At 35.0% G+C, this 20,207-nt stretch overlaps 1 protein-coding gene across 3 annotated transcripts; it reads right to left on the bottom strand.

The window, feature by feature from the left end:
• Positions 1–1,693: 1,693 nt before the first annotated feature.
• On the bottom strand, positions 1,694–20,192 carry LOC138699742 (uncharacterized). Of its 3 annotated transcripts, XM_069825847.1 has the most exons (6): positions 19,983–20,192; positions 19,742–19,851; positions 17,643–17,792; positions 10,596–12,185; positions 5,878–6,009; positions 1,694–4,243 (listed from the first exon to the last, which is right to left on the bottom strand). In XM_069825847.1, the coding sequence occupies exons 4-6, from the start codon at positions 12,168–12,170 to the stop codon at positions 4,166–4,168; spliced, it is 1,785 nt and encodes a 594-aa protein (XP_069681948.1). In that variant the 5' UTR covers positions 12,171–12,185; positions 17,643–17,792; positions 19,742–19,851; positions 19,983–20,192; the 3' UTR covers positions 1,694–4,165. The 3 variants fall into 3 exon arrangements, with proteins under 3 accessions (XP_069681948.1, XP_069681946.1, XP_069681945.1); XM_069825845.1 differs by having other exon boundaries at positions 19,742–20,192; XM_069825844.1 differs by lacking the exons at positions 17,643–17,792; positions 19,742–19,851; positions 19,983–20,192 and adding an exon at positions 19,485–19,684.
• Between the last annotated feature and the right edge of the window lie 15 nt (positions 20,193–20,207).

Genomic DNA, 20,207 nt, shown 5'->3' with positions numbered 1-20,207 from the left:
TATTTCTAAGTAAAATTTGTCAGCAAATAGTTTTAAATATAATGTAATTATCTCACATTTCATTGTGTTTCAATGTAATTATTTTTCACCGTGTGTTTTTTCAACAAGCACCATACTTCTGTTAAATATGTAACGATAATAAAGAAAAAAGAAGTATTCTTATAATTAAATATAGTAACTTATTTATTATTTTAATACCCTGTTACAACTTCATAGCAACCTGCCTGAATAATTTCACTTTTTTAATCTCATTTTTTAAACGATGGAAACTGTGTTATGTCCATCTTGCAGCTGCAAAATATGTATATATTTTTGAGCTAGATTTATATGACCTCAAAACTGCTTTCAAAAAGGATTTAGGAACGTTTTAGAACAGGAATCACATTATAGTCTGAAGTGTAGTACTTGGAATATGTTTTTCTTCATTTCCCAAACTTTTGTTTATATGGACATAACAGATTTTGCAAATGGACAACAATTAAAACCTAATGTTATTGTAATTTCAAGAGAAAACACCAAACACTAAACAAATGTTTGAAAAATATCTTCACTGAAAAAGTTACATATCTGAGTTCTAGTGTTTCTAAGTTTATTTTCTTTCTTCTGGAGATTTCAGTTTTTGAGCTGTATTGGTCTTTCCTTTGCATTCTTTAAATGGAATAAGAAATTAAACTCACCTCTATGTCCACTACTTACGGCAGCACTGAACAAGTTCGTGTTTTCATTATCATGTAGCTATTAGAAAATGATAAATAATGTGATAAATCATATGCATGGTTCTGCATATGAAATCATCCACAACTGACTTTGTAATCATGCAAGATGTGTTCTGGAACAGTTCAACGAAGAACACAAGTGCAACTGTCTTGATACCTGCCTATACCGTACTTATTGGACTGCTACAGTAAGTATTTAAGGCAATGATTCTTTCTTTTTCTATGAGGCAACACTGGAGGTGAAACACAGATGCACCACTTTGAACCACACAGCAGAGTACTTATTGGAAACACGCAAAATCACCAGAATGGAGGAGAGGGAAGGAAGGTTTCCTCAATCTACTGTAGAGAAACAGATGCTCACAGTAAACATGCAAGTTGTGAGATGCTATGTGACAAGCTGAAGTCTGCAAACTGAAGTAAACGGCAATTATGATATTTGTTGTTGCAAGACAATGTGCGTCCATATACTGCTATGCCCACTGTTGAAATGCTTCAGAAATTTAGATATGAGGTACTAAAGCATCCTACATTTCATCCTAACTTCCTTCTCTCAGGTTATAAGTTTGGTCTACCTCAAGATATATTAGTACATCAACTTACCATGGACCAGGACTTTAGAAAGGACTTTAAAGTAAAGGACTTTAGAAAAATTTGTATGTTTTCCATAATAAATTTTATAATCAGAGCCTTGTATTTGTACTAGTTTTAAATGTCACAAACTATTTGTTATAAATTATATAAGAAAAAGTGGATAACAGATTTACATGTAAAAGTGATTACTTTAACAATAAAATTATGCCTTGGTTGATGATTTTACATATACATTTTTTTAAAGGAAATGTATACTTTTATTAATTCACTAAGAACGTGGCATGACTACTAAAAGAAAAATAGTAATCATTTTAGTGCTCAATACTGATGCACATCGGTAACTCTCATTTTTTCTTTCCTGTTATTGTACAGATACCAATAACTCCTGTTATTGTACAGATACCAATAACATCTCGTAATAAAAGACAAAATTGTTCTGTACATAAAACATTTTCCAACAAGAGATATAGAAGTTTCAATAATAAAAAAAAGTCGCAGAATGAGTTACTTTGTATAATCTGATCCGAAATGATTGCTCTGATTTTAAAATGGGTGCTTCGTGAAGCATGTGAGTTGTAGGAATGCAGTTTACTCTCAATAGACAGCTAATATCTCCTACTTTAAAATCACAGCTACTACACACACATGCACTAGCTACTGTTGAAAACTAGCACTATTGAAACCTTATATAACTTTTTGTGTCCTGAATTTCGCAGCTTATCGTCCTGTTGTGACTGCAGAAAGAGGAAAAAAAAGTTCATTTTTCAGCAAGATGGTGCACTATCTCACTACCACCATTATGTGTGTGAGTATTGCAACGAGCATTTCCCTCAACACTGGATTGATTATTGCATTCCCAAAGACCAAAACTTGATGAGGTGGCCTCTGCACGCACCTGACCTAATACCTTGTGATTTTTTCCTGTGGTGGTTTTGAAGGACGATGTTTACATTTCTCCTGTGGCCAATAACCTGCAAGAGCTAGTGTTGCATCACACCTGTGGTACAGGCGATAGATGGCAACATGCTGAGCAGAGTGTGGGAGGAATTAAAATATTGCCTACATGTATGCTGCATAACCAGAGGTTTACATATCGAGAACTTATAAGATATGAAACAAAATTTGGAGAGATTATCAGTCTATTGGCACTTACCATATTTAGTGACGTATTTTCCCTTTCTTTTCTAAAAATTCGGAGGTGTAAAATATAGAGAGAGAAAATTTAGCGATGAATACGACAATATAGGCAATAAACTGGTCATAAATAACGTAATTCATGTACTAAACAAATTAACATTTAATACTGAAGATAAAGATATTCTCATACATCCCATGAGGCACATGGGGGCACAAAAGTAGAGCACCATGCGTTCTTTGACCTTAGCACTACAATGACTTGGTGCTGTTGGCACTACACTCCAACTGCCTTTTTACTCCTGGGAAAGACCCAGTACTCAATTTGATAGGCATCTGAATGAACCTCAGGGCCGTTCTGGAAGTTTGGTCATGTGAAAATCCCGTCACCATCCAGAAAAAATACACACACAATTTGAGTCATTTTGGAGAATTTTGAGGCTTTTCTTTGTACTGGTATGTGTCAGTTTCAATGTCAGTAGCTTGGACCATGGTGTTAAACTTCATGCATAAAATATTCGTATGAAAATTAAATTATTAATTAGGTAAAGGTCTATTTTAATATTCGTATGAAAATTAAATTATTAATTAGGTAAAGGTCTATTTTACAGTCTACTATCTTAATAAGAGAACAAATTCAGATCATCATTTGTGCCATCAGAGATATCACAGCCGTTTTTCACTGTAGAGTCTAATAGTGTGACTTTGGGTTTTCCATGCATATTTTTATGATACTTTGAATTTTCACAACAGAAGTTCGAGGGGAAAAAGTGTGTCCATTTTCTTAATACAAAAGGGAGAAATTACGTGACAAAAATTAAATTCTAAAAAATATGTCCTCAAAATCTTTGGGGAGAAATTACGCGAGTAAATACGGTATTGCAGTGCTGCAGCTTTAATAGTTACAGAGATGAAGTATTGTGAAATCAGAGCAAACATTTTGGGACAAAGTGTATACTGCAACAGCAGTATAAATTTGCAAGATGTCTATCTTATTAGTCATAAACTCATAATAGTATGTAATTGTATACTATAGTACATTTTTGTGCTTGCTTTAAATCAGGGCTGGGCACCAAGAGCGAATTCTACTCTCTCATGGGGAGCCATATGACTTCTCTTTAACCCCTTTCTTCACCACTGAACACAGCGCAGGATTGATTCCGTGACAGATGAATATTAAGCGTCCCAGTTTAGAGTTTGGATTTGCTCCTGGTGCCCAGCCCTGCTTTAAAAAATCAACTTTCACACAACTTAAAATAATATAAAAATCAAACTAACTCTACAATTTTCATTTCGAATTTTCTCTATAAATACCTCAATATTTCAATATTCAAACTCTCTTACATTGTGGCATACAAAATTTTACCTGACGATAAAATTCAGTAATCCACATTTATGAACTATTCTAGATCCAACGTAATTACAGCAGTGTTTCTCATACCTTTTTCACTACAGAATTTCTTAATGTAAACAGTGCAACCGCAGAACCCTTGCAATCAATTTTCTTTGTTTTACTATTATTATTATTATTGATGATGTTTAATGTTATTACTAATTCATACTTCCGTGCTTTTTGTGTACACATTTTATAGTATCCTCTGAGTATAAAATACAAATTAAAAATATTTTTGGATTCGTGGAAACCCTATGATTTGCTTGCAGAACCCCTACTTTGAGAAATGCTGCGGTAACAAAATCGAATTATATAATATCATATCTTATTACTCTACACAAAGATCGAAGCTTTCAATGTCATCAAAATGTGCACTCACATTGGCTGCCCAGTTCTCCACAGACTTCTGCAAAAATAAAATTACACATATGCTACAATAACTCTCATAGTTTATGGCAATACTACATTTGTAATGAATCAATACAAACCACAATAATCTAGTATTACAGTGAATCGTGAATCCAAAATCTATTAAAACCATGCCACAACAGGTAAAATTAATTCCAACAAAGCCTTTTTATCAAACCAATTCCAAATAGTAATTTATACCTATACAGTTAGTAGACTTGCCAGACATTCTAATTATATATAATTTCCCATATTCCACACTTTAATAGAATTTTATACTTCAAAATACATGTCTATCACTAGCCTTACTTAAAATTATCTTTCTTTCGAAAAGCAGAAGTTGAATTTCGTTTGCATTGGAACCAAACAGTACATGTAGCTGACATATTCAAGGTTCTCATACTTACACTTCTCATTCTTTCCAAAAGTATAAGTTGCTTTTTGATTGTTTTGGAACCAAATAATTCTGCATTGCTGACATATCCGAGACTGTATCATATTCACGTGGATGAAGCCAAGCTGTCTAGTTGATGATGTTAGATATGTTTCTTTGTTATGCTTCCCAATATTTGTGTTTGATTCTCCAACAAAGGCAAAGAGAAATGTGGGAACAAGAAAGGCAATATTCACGGGTAACTTCATTAAAAAATTAACAGTTTTAAAGGATGGTGTAGCCATTATAATCGTGATGCCATATGGTTGCTAGTCCCTACAATTTCTCAATTCTTCAGATCTGTTTTCTAAACACTCAATATACAGGGGGAAGGGAGAGGAGCTTAAATTCACAGTCTTTATAGGCCTAAATCACATAGTGAAGTAAGAGAAGTAGCAGCACGCTTACTCAGTATTTTTTTTTCTTTACATGGAGGAGAATCCCGAAGGTTAGCACCAAAGCCCAAGGCTTATTGCGCTTTACAATTCCTTTTTTATGTAAGAATGGTTGTTGGATTCCAAATGGTCAATTTCTTGTAGATATCGTGACTGATCTATGTGATGCCACCTGTCAAATTCAGCCACATAAACCCGAAGTCCAGTGAAATCTCACTATAGCATCCTATCACCCCTCCGCTCCAAATATCATACTATACTTCCTCAGACTCATTTGAATACCAATCACAATACCACATCAAGCTGCACCATTTTGGTGGATACTGTTAAAATGAAAATTGAAAAAATTATAGAGGGAACACTGAGAAAACTCTCAGGTTCCTTAGCTTTGTCCACCACAAATAAGGTTCTGTCACTGCCGAGATTTGAACCAGGGTTCACAGTTGTCATAAGCCAGTGCTCTGCTGAGTCAAGACAGCTTACTCATCATTTATAATAAAATACAGAACATGTAATACAAAATAATACATCAGACTACAGAATATAATTTCAACAATAGAAATAGAAATAAAATAATACATCAATATAAAAAAGAGAATACAATAATATTAATAAAATCTGAGGACCGAATGAGCAGCGCTTGTGTCTGGTAGCAGTTCAGATATATTATTAATATAAGAAGAATATATAAATAAAATAAAATAGGAACTAAAAGTAAAATTACAGTTACATGAAATTACATAATATAATATGAACATAAAGAAGAATAAATACTTACAAATTTTATAATTTGCTTATACTTACGTCCTTTTTCTTTGGTTTCTTACTCCTCTTAGTACGTTTCTTGTCACAAACTTCATTTTCACTCTCATTCTCTTCCTCCATGTATGAATGGTGATGTATCCTAGTTGGTCGTTCATATGACTTACGTGGAGGCTGTAACATATTGAATATAAACAAACACATGTGGTTACTGATCTGATGAGTTCTGACCAAACAATAGGGATTATAACCAGTTTGCAGACTTGGTAATCTGGTCTTCTGTTTTAAAATATTTCAGAATGACATATATAGGGTGATTCACGAGGAAAGGTAAAAAATTTAGTATACGATATCTTAGGCCACTTTGAGTGAAAAAGTTCATATGGACATAGGTCCGTCTTCGAACGATGGCAGAGCTAGATGCAATTTTTTTTATAAAACATCTCGCCCCAATGTGAATCAGACATTACCATATGCTGCTGACATGAGATGAGAGACGAGGTCACGGATCGCAATGAATGACGTAACATTGGAATCTGCATTGTGAGCGACATGGATAAGTTCATTCACCTCACAAACCAGGTGATGGGGCATTACAAATGTCCAATCACCTGCCCTTTACCTCGTGACAACCATCGCACTTCTGTATGTAGCAGGAATGAGACAATGGTTGCTCCGTATGTTAGGATTTACTTCACGTACTTTAATCTTTTCCCTTGGCCTGTCATAGAAGCGGCTCCGTCTGTACAAACACTAACGCAATCCTCCCATGTTAATTCATTACGGACCACATATTCATTAGTTGTACGAAATATTTCTTCACTGGTAGCTTGCTCGGGCAGTTCTTTGCAAAAAAAAATTAATTACTTGCAATTACATCTCCATCAATGCACTGAATGTGGGAAAGAAGGTGTGCATGACCACCAATATTGGTGGACTCATCGATCTGAAGTGACAACTTCTGACTGCTCTTTATTTCTCCTTCATAATGTCTTCAATGTCACTGAACATGTCACTAACTCGGTGGGTATGTAGGTTCACACGCATGTTCCTAGGTTTTATGAGATACCGAATGGCCTATATGCAAAAATGTATTTATGAAAACAATTTAATTTAAATTTTATCAATTTCTCACATTAATAGTTAAAAGTTCGCGTCACATCTTTCACCTTGTGAAGCCACACCAGTTGCAGAACACTGGTTTAGAGGAAAGGGCTGGACATACGAGTATGATGCAGATCCATTTCTTTCTGAAGACTGCAAATTGACAAAGTGGTGAAGAAAAAATTCCAATTTTGTTCAAGTGTTTTGACAAATAGTCATATTCTGTGAATAATCGAAAAGATGTAATTTCACTTTTTCTTGGATACCCAGGAATTATATTTTGTACACTGAGATTCTGCCAATTTTTGCTATTTGCAATTTCGTGAAAATGGTTGATATTTTGAATTCGCCATTTAACTCTTGAAAATAATAAAGCTGACATTTTATTTTTTTTTATATTAAACATGTTTTATACATACAGTTGTCAGATGGGTATTGTAAAAAGTAGCTGAATTCCAGATTTGTTTAAGAAAATTTAGGAAACCAGTATTTCAGACATTTTAAATTTATTGTGCTGTTTATTAAATAAAATAAGTTTATTTACTCATAAAATTAATATCCCACTAAGTAAAGAAAATGCATTTTATGAAACTTAATGGTGAGTTTCATAAAAAAAAAATATTTTCAAATTTACCTCAATTTGATTGCTTATACTTCTCTGAACATCTATCATCTATTAACAGTGAGAAATCAATTTTTACAACATTGTATAAAAACCTAACAGTCCACTTTTGAATTGGCACAAAAATATAATTCTGATTTTATTAAAACAATGGGGTATCTGTTCCTGCTGTTTGACCATTTGTGGTTCATTGTGAGCTTTCCACCTCTTTAAATAACACTTTTTAAAATGGAAATTCCTCATCATCAGAATTTTGCTTCCCTAAATATTCAGATAGCATTCCAGTATTTAAAACACCGATTACTTTGGATTTACCATTTATTACTTAGACCACACAGCAGAAACACAAAGACACTTTTCCAATCAAACTGAATATACGGATTTCTGCTTTCTTATGATGCCACTATTGAGTATTAATTAGTGAGCAAGTGATCATGATCGAATGATTACTTGTACCACATAGAAGGCTGGCAACTTGCATGTCTTTTTTGTGCACTCAACAATCAAAACATTTCATGAAGTAAAAGTGGTGTTTGGTGGTTTAATGACTCAGTGGTATAACAGAAAAAATTGGTACCCTGTGGTACTTTCAAAATTTTATTTTATAGCTCAGTTTTTCTTTTTTGAAATTTTAAGCTAAGTTTGTAGAAAATTAAAAAATACTAGAATATTTTATAACTTTTTTAATTGGATTTCTTATAAATTTAACAAAACCTGCTTTAGATGGTAAGCCTGCAGGCAGGTATCAGCATTCAGATTGATTGCACTGTATATACTTAAAAAATGTTATTAATAATAATGTTTGTTTGGAAAAAAGTTAAAGTTTGGCTCCATGAAGTCAGGAGCAACACTGGAAATTCATAACTGTATATTTTATAAAGGCCTGAATAGAACACAAACATGATTTTACATTATAAACAAAGAGGATAAAATAAAACCACCAGAAAACGAAAGAAATAACTTTTAGGAAAAAAAAAAGACATGTTTTGATGATATAGACTAGTTTTAAACATTATTTATTATTAACTGAGAAATGGTATTTCTCCAGAAAAGCTACACCAAAGAAAGCACAATTTTCTGTTGCTTTATTTATCTTCTGCGAGATGTTCACAGTGGTTTTAATTTGCAGTCGCAAATACTTTCAGGATAAAAATCTTTTTAACACTTGTGCATTCTAATACATTTTTGTAGCTCCCCACTTGTTACAAATATAACACTCGATAGGTTCAAGATGCAATACCATGAAAACTGACCATTTCCCTAGTAATTCGTTCTGAACCTCTCACATATTATATTGGTAATTCTATCAAATAATTTATATAATTGGTGCTATGAAAGAAACTCCACCACCTCCTATACTATGAGCACATAGTCACAGTTACTGAAGGCCGTGAAAAAAACAACTGAAAATGCCTAGTTCGTAACACACATTTCTCAGCGCAGTATGTAGACAATGCTCTCTCAGCACACAATACATATTACACTTCTCTCAGTAAGGTATAGTGTGTAACTTGCCTTACCTCCTGGTGTTGCATTTCTAGCACAGGAGAAAGGCTGGATGACTGATCAATCAGTAGCTGACTGCCTTAAGGTTGTATGGTACGATGACCAGAGGAATCTTAATTATTGATTTATTTTCGTGATCACACAACTGAGAAAATCAAGAAGCAGGTAGCAGAAACCAGCAATGATTTGGTCATTATCCCAAGAAGGGACATCTCAGCTTCAACTGCAGAGTATTGTTAAAATACCCTTGAAGGACAACCAGCACAGAGTGCAATGATGTTTGCTTAAAGAGGACCATGCTCTAACACCCACAAGAAAACTGAAAACACCAAAATGTGTCATTGCTGAATAAATACAGCATGGCATAGGACTAACAGTGAGATAATTGTGAAAGTTTTCAAAGAGTGCTGCATTCCTAATAACATTAATGGCAAGTGAGGATGACATTTTGTGGGAGGATTACCAGTCTGAAGAACCTTGTTCCAGTTCAGAAGAAAAGGCAATAGGAGGAGGAGGAGGAGGAGTGGTGGAGGAGGAAGACTGGGAGTGATAACCAGAAGAGGATGTTACTGAAGACCAGAACTGAAAACTTGAAAATAGCTTTAAATTTGCAATTTTTTTCATTCTATAACATTTTCATAGTGGTGCAGATTGTAAAATATTTTTACTTAATTACAGAACATCTGAAAACTTGGGGTTATAATATCTGCAGTGCCTGGGAAAAGTGACATAAGTCAGTTTCCATAAATCTTTTTTGATAATTTATTGATAACTTACACTGGTTTATGTCGATTTTATTTTTTTCTGTATGAATTATTGTAATGGGAGAAATACTTATGTCTCTTTTTCCAAGCGAGCAGAAGTTCTGTAAGTCATCAATAAATTATCAAAAAAGGTTTGTGGAAACTGACTTATATCACTTTTCCCAGGCACTGCAGATATTATGTTCGAGGTCGTATTAGATTCAGACCAATATGGTATCTATAAATCACGTACCTCAATATATTCGACGTATTTATAGTATAAATCTTAAGGGCCCCACTCCCCTTTAACTACATACAGAAACAAACCAAACCTAAATGGAAGCTGTTGCAAGCAAAGAATGGACTTCTGACAGTTCAATAACGTCTATTTTTGAACTCCTTTCTACTCATTTGAGCCTGTCAATAGATTCAATGTCACTCTACTTCCTGTCACTACAAAGCACCTTCCACAAGCTTCATTAGAGACGTCAGAAGTTGCTTCTTTGGTTGTGGTAACTTTAATTACCATTTTAGTAAACAATTCCATGCAATCTAGACAGTCCCTGATAACAATTACCCATTGGTCAGCTGCATAACCTGGATAATTACCTTAATATAATTCACATTTAAAATTACTCAATACATCTTGTAACTAATATTCATACTGACTGATATATTAGATTGGGATTCTAAATTTTGATAGCATTAAGCCATACAGTCTTCTCTTGAAATGGAGGTATAACAATATGTGAACAAGCATTACTGACAATATATTTCCAGCTTACCTTCGAGAAATGGGGCTGCACTTTTCCATCTGCAAACAGTACAGATGACCCATCAGGTATCTCAGATGTCCTTGACATAGATACTTCTTCTAATGTACTAGATTCTAGTGCATGCAACTCTGCAGATGTAGACTGTGTTGGTATAACTGTTGATGCTAAGGGAACTGCAACACTTGCACACTGTTTGGTGGGCATGTGAAATGGAATATAAACAGGCTGAGTAATTGACACAGGGGATATAATAGTTTCTGGTAAGTTCAACAAAGAAGTAACAGTGTTTGTCTCCTGTTCTCTCACTCTTAATATTGCTGACTGAGTTGCAGTTTTCGTAAAAATTGGTCTATTGTTTGGAGTAGAGGTAACTGCTAATGGCACCAATTCAGAACAGTTCTTCGTATCAGTGGGCTTTTTCACAGGGGAGAGTGACGCATACAAGTCATCCTCAGATTCCTCATCAAAACCAAAGTAGTTGTCAATGTTGAAATCCTCTCTTGATTGCATACGGCCATATTCCTTACTGTTAGCTTCTTTTATAGTCTGAGGTGCTCGGTGCTCACTGGAGCACAAAAGAAGTTTCCTATTTTGAAATTTTTTGTTTGAATACAATTTGTGTTCGGCTTGAGGCTTTACAAAACTGAAATTAACTTCTGAGTTTTCAGACAAATTTCCACAAACTTCAGATTTTCGGTTCGATACTTTATCCTTGTAATTTCTGTTTATCAAAGGAATGTTTTCCTTGTTGTTTCCACTGGAATTAAGCTCATAGTTTGTCATATCAGTATTCTTGTTTTGGAAGTTTATCACATTAACAACAGTTCTGTTTTCTGTCACTATGTCGTCACTGGAATCAGGCTCACATTGAATTGTTTCTATAGATTTCCTCCTCTCTTTTATATGCATATTAGTTTCATTTTCTGTCAAAGGGTGTGTACTGTTGTCTGCTGTAACTTTTCTGTTCAAATCAAATTCCGATTGAGATTTACCTGCTCTTTCTATCCCACAAATGTTGTCCTGTAAAGAATCTGTAGTTTCCATTTTCTCATGCTTGTTGCTCAGAGATCTTTTTTCCTTCAGGTCTCTAAGTGCACTTTTTACAACACGTGTCTGTCTTGCTGTACTTCTCAACTGTTTCTTTTCTGAAGAAATAACAATACTGTCATCATCTGTAGTGTCTGAAATGTCTGATATTTTCCTGCGTTTAACTCTTCTTTTTCGCCTGGCTTTCTTTGGCTGAGGGTCATTCTTATCTACCTCAAAAGTATACACACCAATTTTCTCTTCCAGTAACAAGGATATATCTTCTTTTTTCTCAGTGTCATTATTGTCATAAATGCAATGCTTTTCCCCTTTAAGCAAATGTTCTTGTTTAGAATCACTCACTATAAAATTATTTTTATTCACACTTTTTTGTTGCCTTTTTCCACTTTTGTTACTTCTCAGAGCCATATAATTACTATCGTTAGTCTTGTCAGTAAGACCTTTTCTAGTATAAATCTTCTCTAAAGAAGAACTAGTGGGTTCCTTCTCATTTCCTTGGCCAAGTTGAGGCTTTCTAGCCCTTAGAACTCGCCCCATGTCACATCAGTGAACCTGAAATGAAATACGTTATTTAATGTAATTATTTATTTTCTGTCAATAAATACTATATTTCCTTTACATGACACTCTTAGTTGACCAAACTGTCTGCTGTGTAGTAAAAAAGTGATCATGAAGCATTAACTACTGGAAAGCAAATCAAGAGGAAAAAAAAAATTTCTTTCTCAATGCAGCCAATAAAGATATTTTTAAAACACATTGACAGGCCAGTTCAAAAGCGAAACAACTCAATATTTAAAGTTTTAGGAAAACTGTATTTTAAAGTTTCATGTAGCTGTGAAAAATTCAAGGATCATTAAAACTGCTCCAAATTCTGTTAATGTGTTATATACCCTATAAGTTTCAAATTAGAGTGATGTTAAATGAATTTTTCTCTGCAACATGAAACTTAAAACTAAGTACTCATAAAATTTTAATTTCGAATTGTTTCCCTTTTAACTGGTCCATCGAGATTATTTATTCCTATTCCTATTAGACAATTATTAAATTATCTGGAAGACTTAACATAAGGATCATGAAAATGGATTCTGCAATGCCATTTGTTGGCTGACCCTTTTTTATTCTTTAAATTCTTTTCTTTCTCCCCTCACCCCATCTAGTCAAAAGAAATCTTCGACAAGTCTTGGAAGAAGAAAAACTTATTTACACAAATATTAAATAGAGTTTCCTTTACTTAAAACAAAACTAATTTTAGGCAGCCCAAATAGAAAAATTAAGTAACCACAATATACAACTTTCAAATCAACTTATTTGCATGTTTCAATACAGGAAAAGTCATTACTTTGTGTACATATGAAGACATTATTACAAAAACAACCCTTGTCAAAATTGCTATTTTTCAGGAGGAAAATAAAAATAAATAGAACAACACATGTCAGCTGTTTCCGTACAACTGGTGTTTATCCTTGTGGCTATTGCATCTGACATGAATCATTTTTGGAGTCTATAAACATTAGAAATAACAGAAAATGTGTCCTTAACTCAATTTCATTAAAAATGACTGGGGCTCTTTTTGTAATAATGTCTTCATATGTTACCTTACAATTAAAAGGTAAAATCTAGAATTTAGATGATGATTTAGTTCTTAGTCATTTTATGCATCCAATTATCTGCAGTTAAGCATGATGTATATGCTTAGAGTCCTCATGTTGTTTCATTTAGTTAGGTTCGGTTTTCTCAGGATACTTTCAGTTTGTTTACATAATTGTTGGATCCATCAGGTTTTGTTTTACATTAATTAGGTTTGGTTTTCTCAAGCTACAAGGGGCGTTCCATATTGATTTACATTTTAAAATTTCTCACCATCCATAGTCCGCCATTTGGCTTGTCCTTACAGTTGCAAGCATGTAGTACATTGGTCTGCCCGCAGATGGCAGTACAATACAGAGTGTAATTTCTGCAAACTACAGAACATTTCTCCAACTGTTTTCATTACGTGAGTGGACAGCATGGAGAGTGGACAATGTGGTTTCTGTGAAAAGAGGGATTAAACACTGCAGGTATTTACAGGCGATTGGTGGCAGTGAAGGAGATCACTGCTCACGTCTTTGTGCTGTTGTCTGTGTGCTGCAGTCAGGGACTTGGGAATCCACCTGGCAGATACCTTCCCATCTTAAGGTGTTCATGCACTATGCAGTGCAGAGTGATTCTGGCAACTCCTGTGGCCGCCTCCAGTTCCGAGAATGTGATGCACCTGTTCTCTAGAGATGTTGACTGGCGTTGTCACAGTCACTTTCCTTCCAGAACTGGTTCCCTTCTCCATAGATGTGCGGCCATGTTTCCAGTTTTTCATGATGGTGCATGCTCACCACACACTGTCACCAATTGTCTGTGAATATCTGCAGTGTTTACTCCCTCTTTCCACAGAAACCACGGCATCCAGCGCTGTCCTTGATGATCACTCTCCATGCTGTCCATTCATGTAATGACAGCAGTTGGGGAAATGCGCTGTACTGTAGTTTGCAGGAATTACACTCCTATGTATTGTGCTGGCAGACCAATGTACTACATGCTTGCAACTGTAATGATAAGAAGTAGGATGTGTTCTATTGTTTCTTCTTCTGTTAAACATTTTTTATATAGTGGTGACATAATTTAAAGCAATGTAGATAAGATTCTGTAACAAGGTGTCCAATTCTAGCTCGTGCAACAACGTTTGTATTTGTCTGGAAATAGCACAGTAGATTTTAATACTGTTGGGTTATTTCAAAATTTTCCATAGTGCTCTTCCTGTTTCTCCACTTAACCAATCTTCTCTCCACTGCTTATTTATCATGTTATGAATATTATTTATTATTCTGTCAAGGGAATCTGTAGATTGTAGTAATGGTAAAAAGTTTGATGCAGTTTTTGCTATTTCATCTGTTATCTCGTTACCTTGCACTCCACAGTGGCCTGGTATCCATTGAAAGGTGATATATTTACCATTTTTAGAAGGCAGATTTATTAAATGCACAATAGGTAGGATAAGTGAATGCATAAGCAGTTGATGTGTATTTGATTATTGTTGAAAGGGCTGTGTTTAATCTATGAATATGCAACTCTGTCTATAACGAGAAGCTTTGCAGTATTGGAGAGCTGCATCAATAGCAAGTAACTCTGTGTCAAGGCTTGAAACAGAAGAGCAAGGATGAAGTCCTTTTCATATGTTGAAGGTATGTAGTCTCCAGCTCCAGACTTGTCTTCTTCAGATAGTGATCCATCTGTATATAGGGTATATGAAAGTGATCATCATATATTTCGTTGATCATCTCAAGTACTTACAAAATCGTAGGAATCGTGTTTCATAACAATGGATTACAGAAAAAAATAATAGAGATATGCATGTCATCTTTTGTCACAATAAAAATACCAGTAGGATGCACAACATATACCAAAATCTCATTTTCATCAAAATTTTAAATATCTTTTGCCTTGGAACCACAGAATCCCATACCCATATCATCTAGAAGAAGTGCATTGACATTATTCCAAGTCATGATTCTACAAACATCTGAATTTCTCCATATATGCCTTGGGAGTCATGTACAGATCCAGGCCAAGAATTAATAATTATCCACGCTTGTAAATTCTTCCTTGGCATTGTTGGTAGCTAGTATATTAAGACTGGCAACACTTTTTTTATAATATACTCATCACCTGTTCATATGATTTTTTTTTATAAAAAATATTGGTACACTCCACACTTCCAATAATGTCAGGAAATGAGGGTTAAACGAGCATTGAGCGGATTCCGCCGATTTTGGAATAGACACTGATGCACTTAGGTTAGGTTAGTTTAGGCTTTTATTATCCCGTCAAGATGAAGGTGAAAGCGATTGAGTGTGATTTTTTGTTTTCTATGTTGGCAGTTCAAGTACGTCGGTGTCTATTCCAAAATCGGCGGAATCCGCTCAACGCTCGTTTCACCGAAATGAGTACTTCCATTCTCTTTTCACTGCCTGTATTAGCTCTTAGGCAGTTGTTGGAAATTGAATCCAATTAAATGCTGTTAATTTCAAAGTATCTGCAAATTTCCAGCAGTTAGAATTTGTTTTTGTAAACGAAAGCTATAAGGGTAATGACTGAGGTACATACAAGGACATCATATAAAAAAATTTCCCAAAATTTAGAAATCTTTACTGTACATTGTGAGTGCATTATTTCCCTGAGAATGTTTTAAATTAAAAACCAAGGTATATTTAATACTCTCCAGACAATTGCAATTTTAATACAAGACACAAATCAGATCTCCATCTAACCTCTGTTAATCTAAACTGTTATGAAAAGGAGTTTACTATTCATGTATTACGGTCTTCCATGCAATGTCTAATATCTTACAGCTTTGAAGTGCCATTACAAAAGGCTGAGAAAAAAAAACGCACACGAGCGCACGCACGCACGCACACATTTTACACAACTGACGAATTGTTTATTTATTATTATTTATTTAATCTGACAGGATTTATGCTTGTAAATTGAATTAATCTGCTTTGTGTGCATTGCATATTTTTGTATCGATCAACTGATGAAACTACTTGTTATGCATAGTATAATGTTTTGTAGCGCCACCAGCATAACTTAGTTGGCAGACTCACTAACCTGCTGATCAGGAGCTCCACTCAGGCTTGGGTTAGATTCCTGCTTGGACCAATTACTAGGTTGGATTTTTTCCGAGGTTTTCTCAACCATAAGGCAAATGCCAGGTAATCTATGGCGAATCCTCAGGCCCACATCACATCACCAAAAAATTGTCTAACTCATGACTTGGTTCAATCTTAAAGCTTTAATACTAAAGTAAGATCTATGGAATACAATAAATGAAACACCCATATCCTCTGGAATGCCCATTTGAAAACCTGGATCGCCCACCTATCGTAAGAAAATTCTTATTTTCATTTCATTATCGAGAGCTCTTCCTCTTTTCTCATTTGAATCTTGCAAAAAATGCTGCACTAGCCACTGTACGTTCCTCTTAAATTTGTACAAATCTGTATAACTATGTTTACAAGTTTCTCTGCGAGGGTTATACCTTTTCTTCTGCGTTATACAACAATAATATACCTCACCATTACGATTTTTTAACTTCACTCATCCACTTTGTGTCTACCTATGGGCTGACTCAAAAAGTTGGTAGTATATACTCAATTTTATGAGTGAATAGTAACACTTATTAATATGAAATAGTGACATGTCACTTGTCTGTTACGTCATGTAGAGTTCTTACTCAAGGATCAAATGTCAGTGTCAGCCTGAGTAAGTATGTTTATTAATACATATGCGAGTTCGAACTCGAAATTGTCGAGTGATGAGTAACAACTCAAAATGATTAATTCGCCCATGACTTGAATATGAATACAGTTCAAGAATATTAGTTTTGCAGAGAGATTTGCTACATTATCATAACCAATAATACTGAACTAATAGGAGTACAGGGCACAGTAGTTGAGATAGACGAATCACATACTTAGACAAGAAAATGCAATAGAGGCATAGGCTATACTACAGAGCGTTTCAGCGATAAGTACCAGTTTATTTGTCAGGCGCTAGGCAACGGCCAGCTCCCCCACTCTCGGCATTCAACTACCTCGTGTAACATTTCAATGACTAGTCAGTCTGAGATTGGAATATGCAGAGAGGAGTCGTGTTGTGTTGTGTCATGCCATGCTGCTCATTCAGTTACCACGTGAAGATTGCATAGGCCTAATGGTGAGATATTCTGTACTTGAACGTACATACGTTGTGAAACCTTATACGAAAAAAAAAAAAAAAAATAGTGTGCTAAAACAAGGCGAAAATTTAGAAATAGTTTTCCAGGCCACCCAGTTCCGACCAGGAAGGCAATAAAACAATTAGTGAAAATGTTTATTGAAACAGGTTGTGTAACTGACAGAAAAAAAACCATAATCTCGTGTGCTGGGAAAATTTCAGTATACAGATTCCTCACTGACAATTATCTCTTAAGATACCTACTAAAAAGAGCAGATTTGTCTGCGTTTGTCGAATGCACATCATCATGCTTACGAAAAGGCGTTTTTATGTGCCAATAATTTATTTTATGTGCACAAGGTTGGAATTTCGAAGTAGGAGAGAAAGGAAGGAATCCGTGTTCTGAAATTTATGCTTAAAACATATTGCCATTGTAAACACAGAATTAGTTCTATTTCTGATTTTTGAGTCAAGTAAATAAATTATTAATTAGTATATATCTGGCCGCAGACCATATATCCCCTGCAGTGTGCACCATTGAAAGATCTAACTGCAAAGTTTCTAGCTGACGTCGATAAAATTATCCGTAGTTCTGTTAAAGAAATCATAGGATTACCAATGGACATCCCTAATGCCATGATATATGCACCGCGGAAGTTAAGAGGTCTAGGAGTTTTCAGAGCTCAGTGGGAAGCATTTCTTCAGCACATAAATGTATGTCGGCTGCTTCTGGATGAAAACAATCCTTATATTGCTGCTACCCGAAACCTTCAAGACGAAATTGATCTGAGTAGGCCTATTAGTCGCTTACTCCTTCAGCCAGACCAAGTTACCGTAATGATTTTCGTCCAAAATGTTTGAGAAGAACACTTCGTGAGGACTCCTTTATGAAATGGAGTCAACTTCCTGGAAAAGGGAGAGGTGTCATATTTTATTCCCACTGGAAGAAAAGGAAATGATGGATTTCCAACAAGGGTCTTTCCTGCAGTCAATGGACTGACGTGATCAAAATGAGCTGCAACGTTATTTCAGTCAGAACCCTCCCAGGCAGAAGCCTTGGTACTACCCATTGCAGAAGATGCGATGAGCAAGAAACCTTAGTTTTGCTGGAAGGGAGAATTACTGAAAATTGACCGTCATAATAAAATTCGCTCAATGATTGCCAATGAACTTCGACGGGCTGATAAGTATGAGCTGTACGAGGAAATTGGGTGCCTTTCCACTGATGGATCAACTAGAAGAGCAGATATCATTGTTATAGACCGAAAAAAAATTGGGACTCGTTCTCGATCCCACAGTCCGTTTTGAGAACAGCGAGGAACAACCTAGAGAAGTCTGCAAAGAAAAACAGGCAATTTATCTGCCATGCTGCAGTGATTTGGGGACCAAATATATCAAGACATGGGACGTTATAGGAATTATAATTGGGGCTAGAGAGACAATCCCACGGGAGTCCTTAGAAGTTTTCCGAAAATTAAAAGTTCCTGACAGCACCCTGGACATATCCTCCACTGCACTGAAGTCATCGATTTGCATAATTAATTATTTATATTCTTTATAAAACGTTGTTGTTTTATAATGCCAGGCGTTTGACAATAAAGTCATTTGACCTCTCGCACTCCAATATTTTTCAAAGATATTATCATGACCAGCCACTGAAGCACAGATTTTGAGGTGTTCCGAATCCATTTCTTTCTTTATAAAACGTAATTTGTCTTGTAGCCTAAATTATTTGTTGCATTTCCAATAAATTTCTCAATGATAGCTAGCCTACCTAACTAGGGTTTCTATTAAAGAAAAAATTGAATTAAATATAAATATTCATTTAGCACTAGAATCGATTAGGAGGTCGATTATTAAACCCTGGTTGGGACGGCTATCAAATATCATATCTATAGACAAATAGGCTGTGTTTGCAAGACTTGCATAACCAATTTTATTAACAAATTCCACTAACACTTACACTAGATTTTCGCTAGTACTCGACATAGTTAAAACAACTTTCATTCCCTTTTCTTTAAACAAAATAGGCCTCCCCACGTTATCAGCCAGAACCTCAATCAGAGGCGCCTAATAACCGTTGACTTAACAAAGTATATTACTTACGTTTTAATACTACGTCAATCTTCACATATTAGAGTAGACAGTTTTTCTTTGAAGAATAAATAGTAAAGACTTATATTAAATGAAATATAGCAAAACACAGCTCACTAAAAAATCTCTTCTATCATAAAAACAAAACCGTCAAATTATGCACAAAGCAGTAAATTCAACGCCTTTAAAATGCACACGCACAACACGGATTGGTTAGAAAATCCTCAATCTCCATTGGTAAAGATAAAGATGATAATGATAATACCAACCTGCAAACATAAAATGCATTCGAACACTGCCTTCGTCTACATTGCCAGAGACATTGCACCTTCATACAGATCTCATCGATGGCGATTATCGCCTGGAGTTGATAATAGCCCTGATCACAATATTATAATGTTATATATGTAATCAGCCCTTTAACGAAGATATAAGACATTATGTTAATGAGTGGTATGTCTGTGCTCGTATGAACTGCGGAAATTATGTTTTCATTTTAGCGGAAATTACCAATTAATGAAATTAACGTGCTAGACTACAGAATCGCCCCGAATAGAAATAAACCTTAGAGATACCCAACACCTTTCAGTTTCAAGCAATAATAATAAATTCGGATAAACTCCAGAACACGGACTGCACCCTTTCCCTCTTACTTCAAAATTCCAACCTTGTGCACACAAAATAAATTATTGGCACTGAAAAGTGCCTTTTCGTAAATATAATGATGCGCATTCG

This window comes from Periplaneta americana, chromosome 5, assembly GCF_040183065.1.
Source record: "Periplaneta americana isolate PAMFEO1 chromosome 5, P.americana_PAMFEO1_priV1, whole genome shotgun sequence".
Classification (NCBI taxonomy): Eukaryota; Metazoa; Arthropoda; class Insecta; order Blattodea; family Blattidae; genus Periplaneta; species Periplaneta americana.
Note: the sequence above shows the minus strand (reverse complement) of the source record. Positions and strands in the feature narration are given on the sequence as shown.

Excerpts from the sequence above, each read along its gene's own strand:
- LOC138699742 (XM_069825845.1), bottom strand. The coding sequence starts at position 12,170 with ATGGGGCGAGTTCTAAGGGCTAGAAAGCCTCAACTTGGCCAAGGAAAT. Across the intron at positions 6,010-10,595 it reads TGCAGCCCCATTTCTCGAAG|CCTCCACGTAAGTCATATGA; the intron begins GTAAGCTGGAAA and ends AATATGTTACAG. Across the intron at positions 4,244-5,877 it reads AGAAACCAAAGAAAAAGGAC|AAGTCTGTGGAGAACTGGGC; the intron begins GTAAGTATAAGC and ends TTATTTTTGCAG.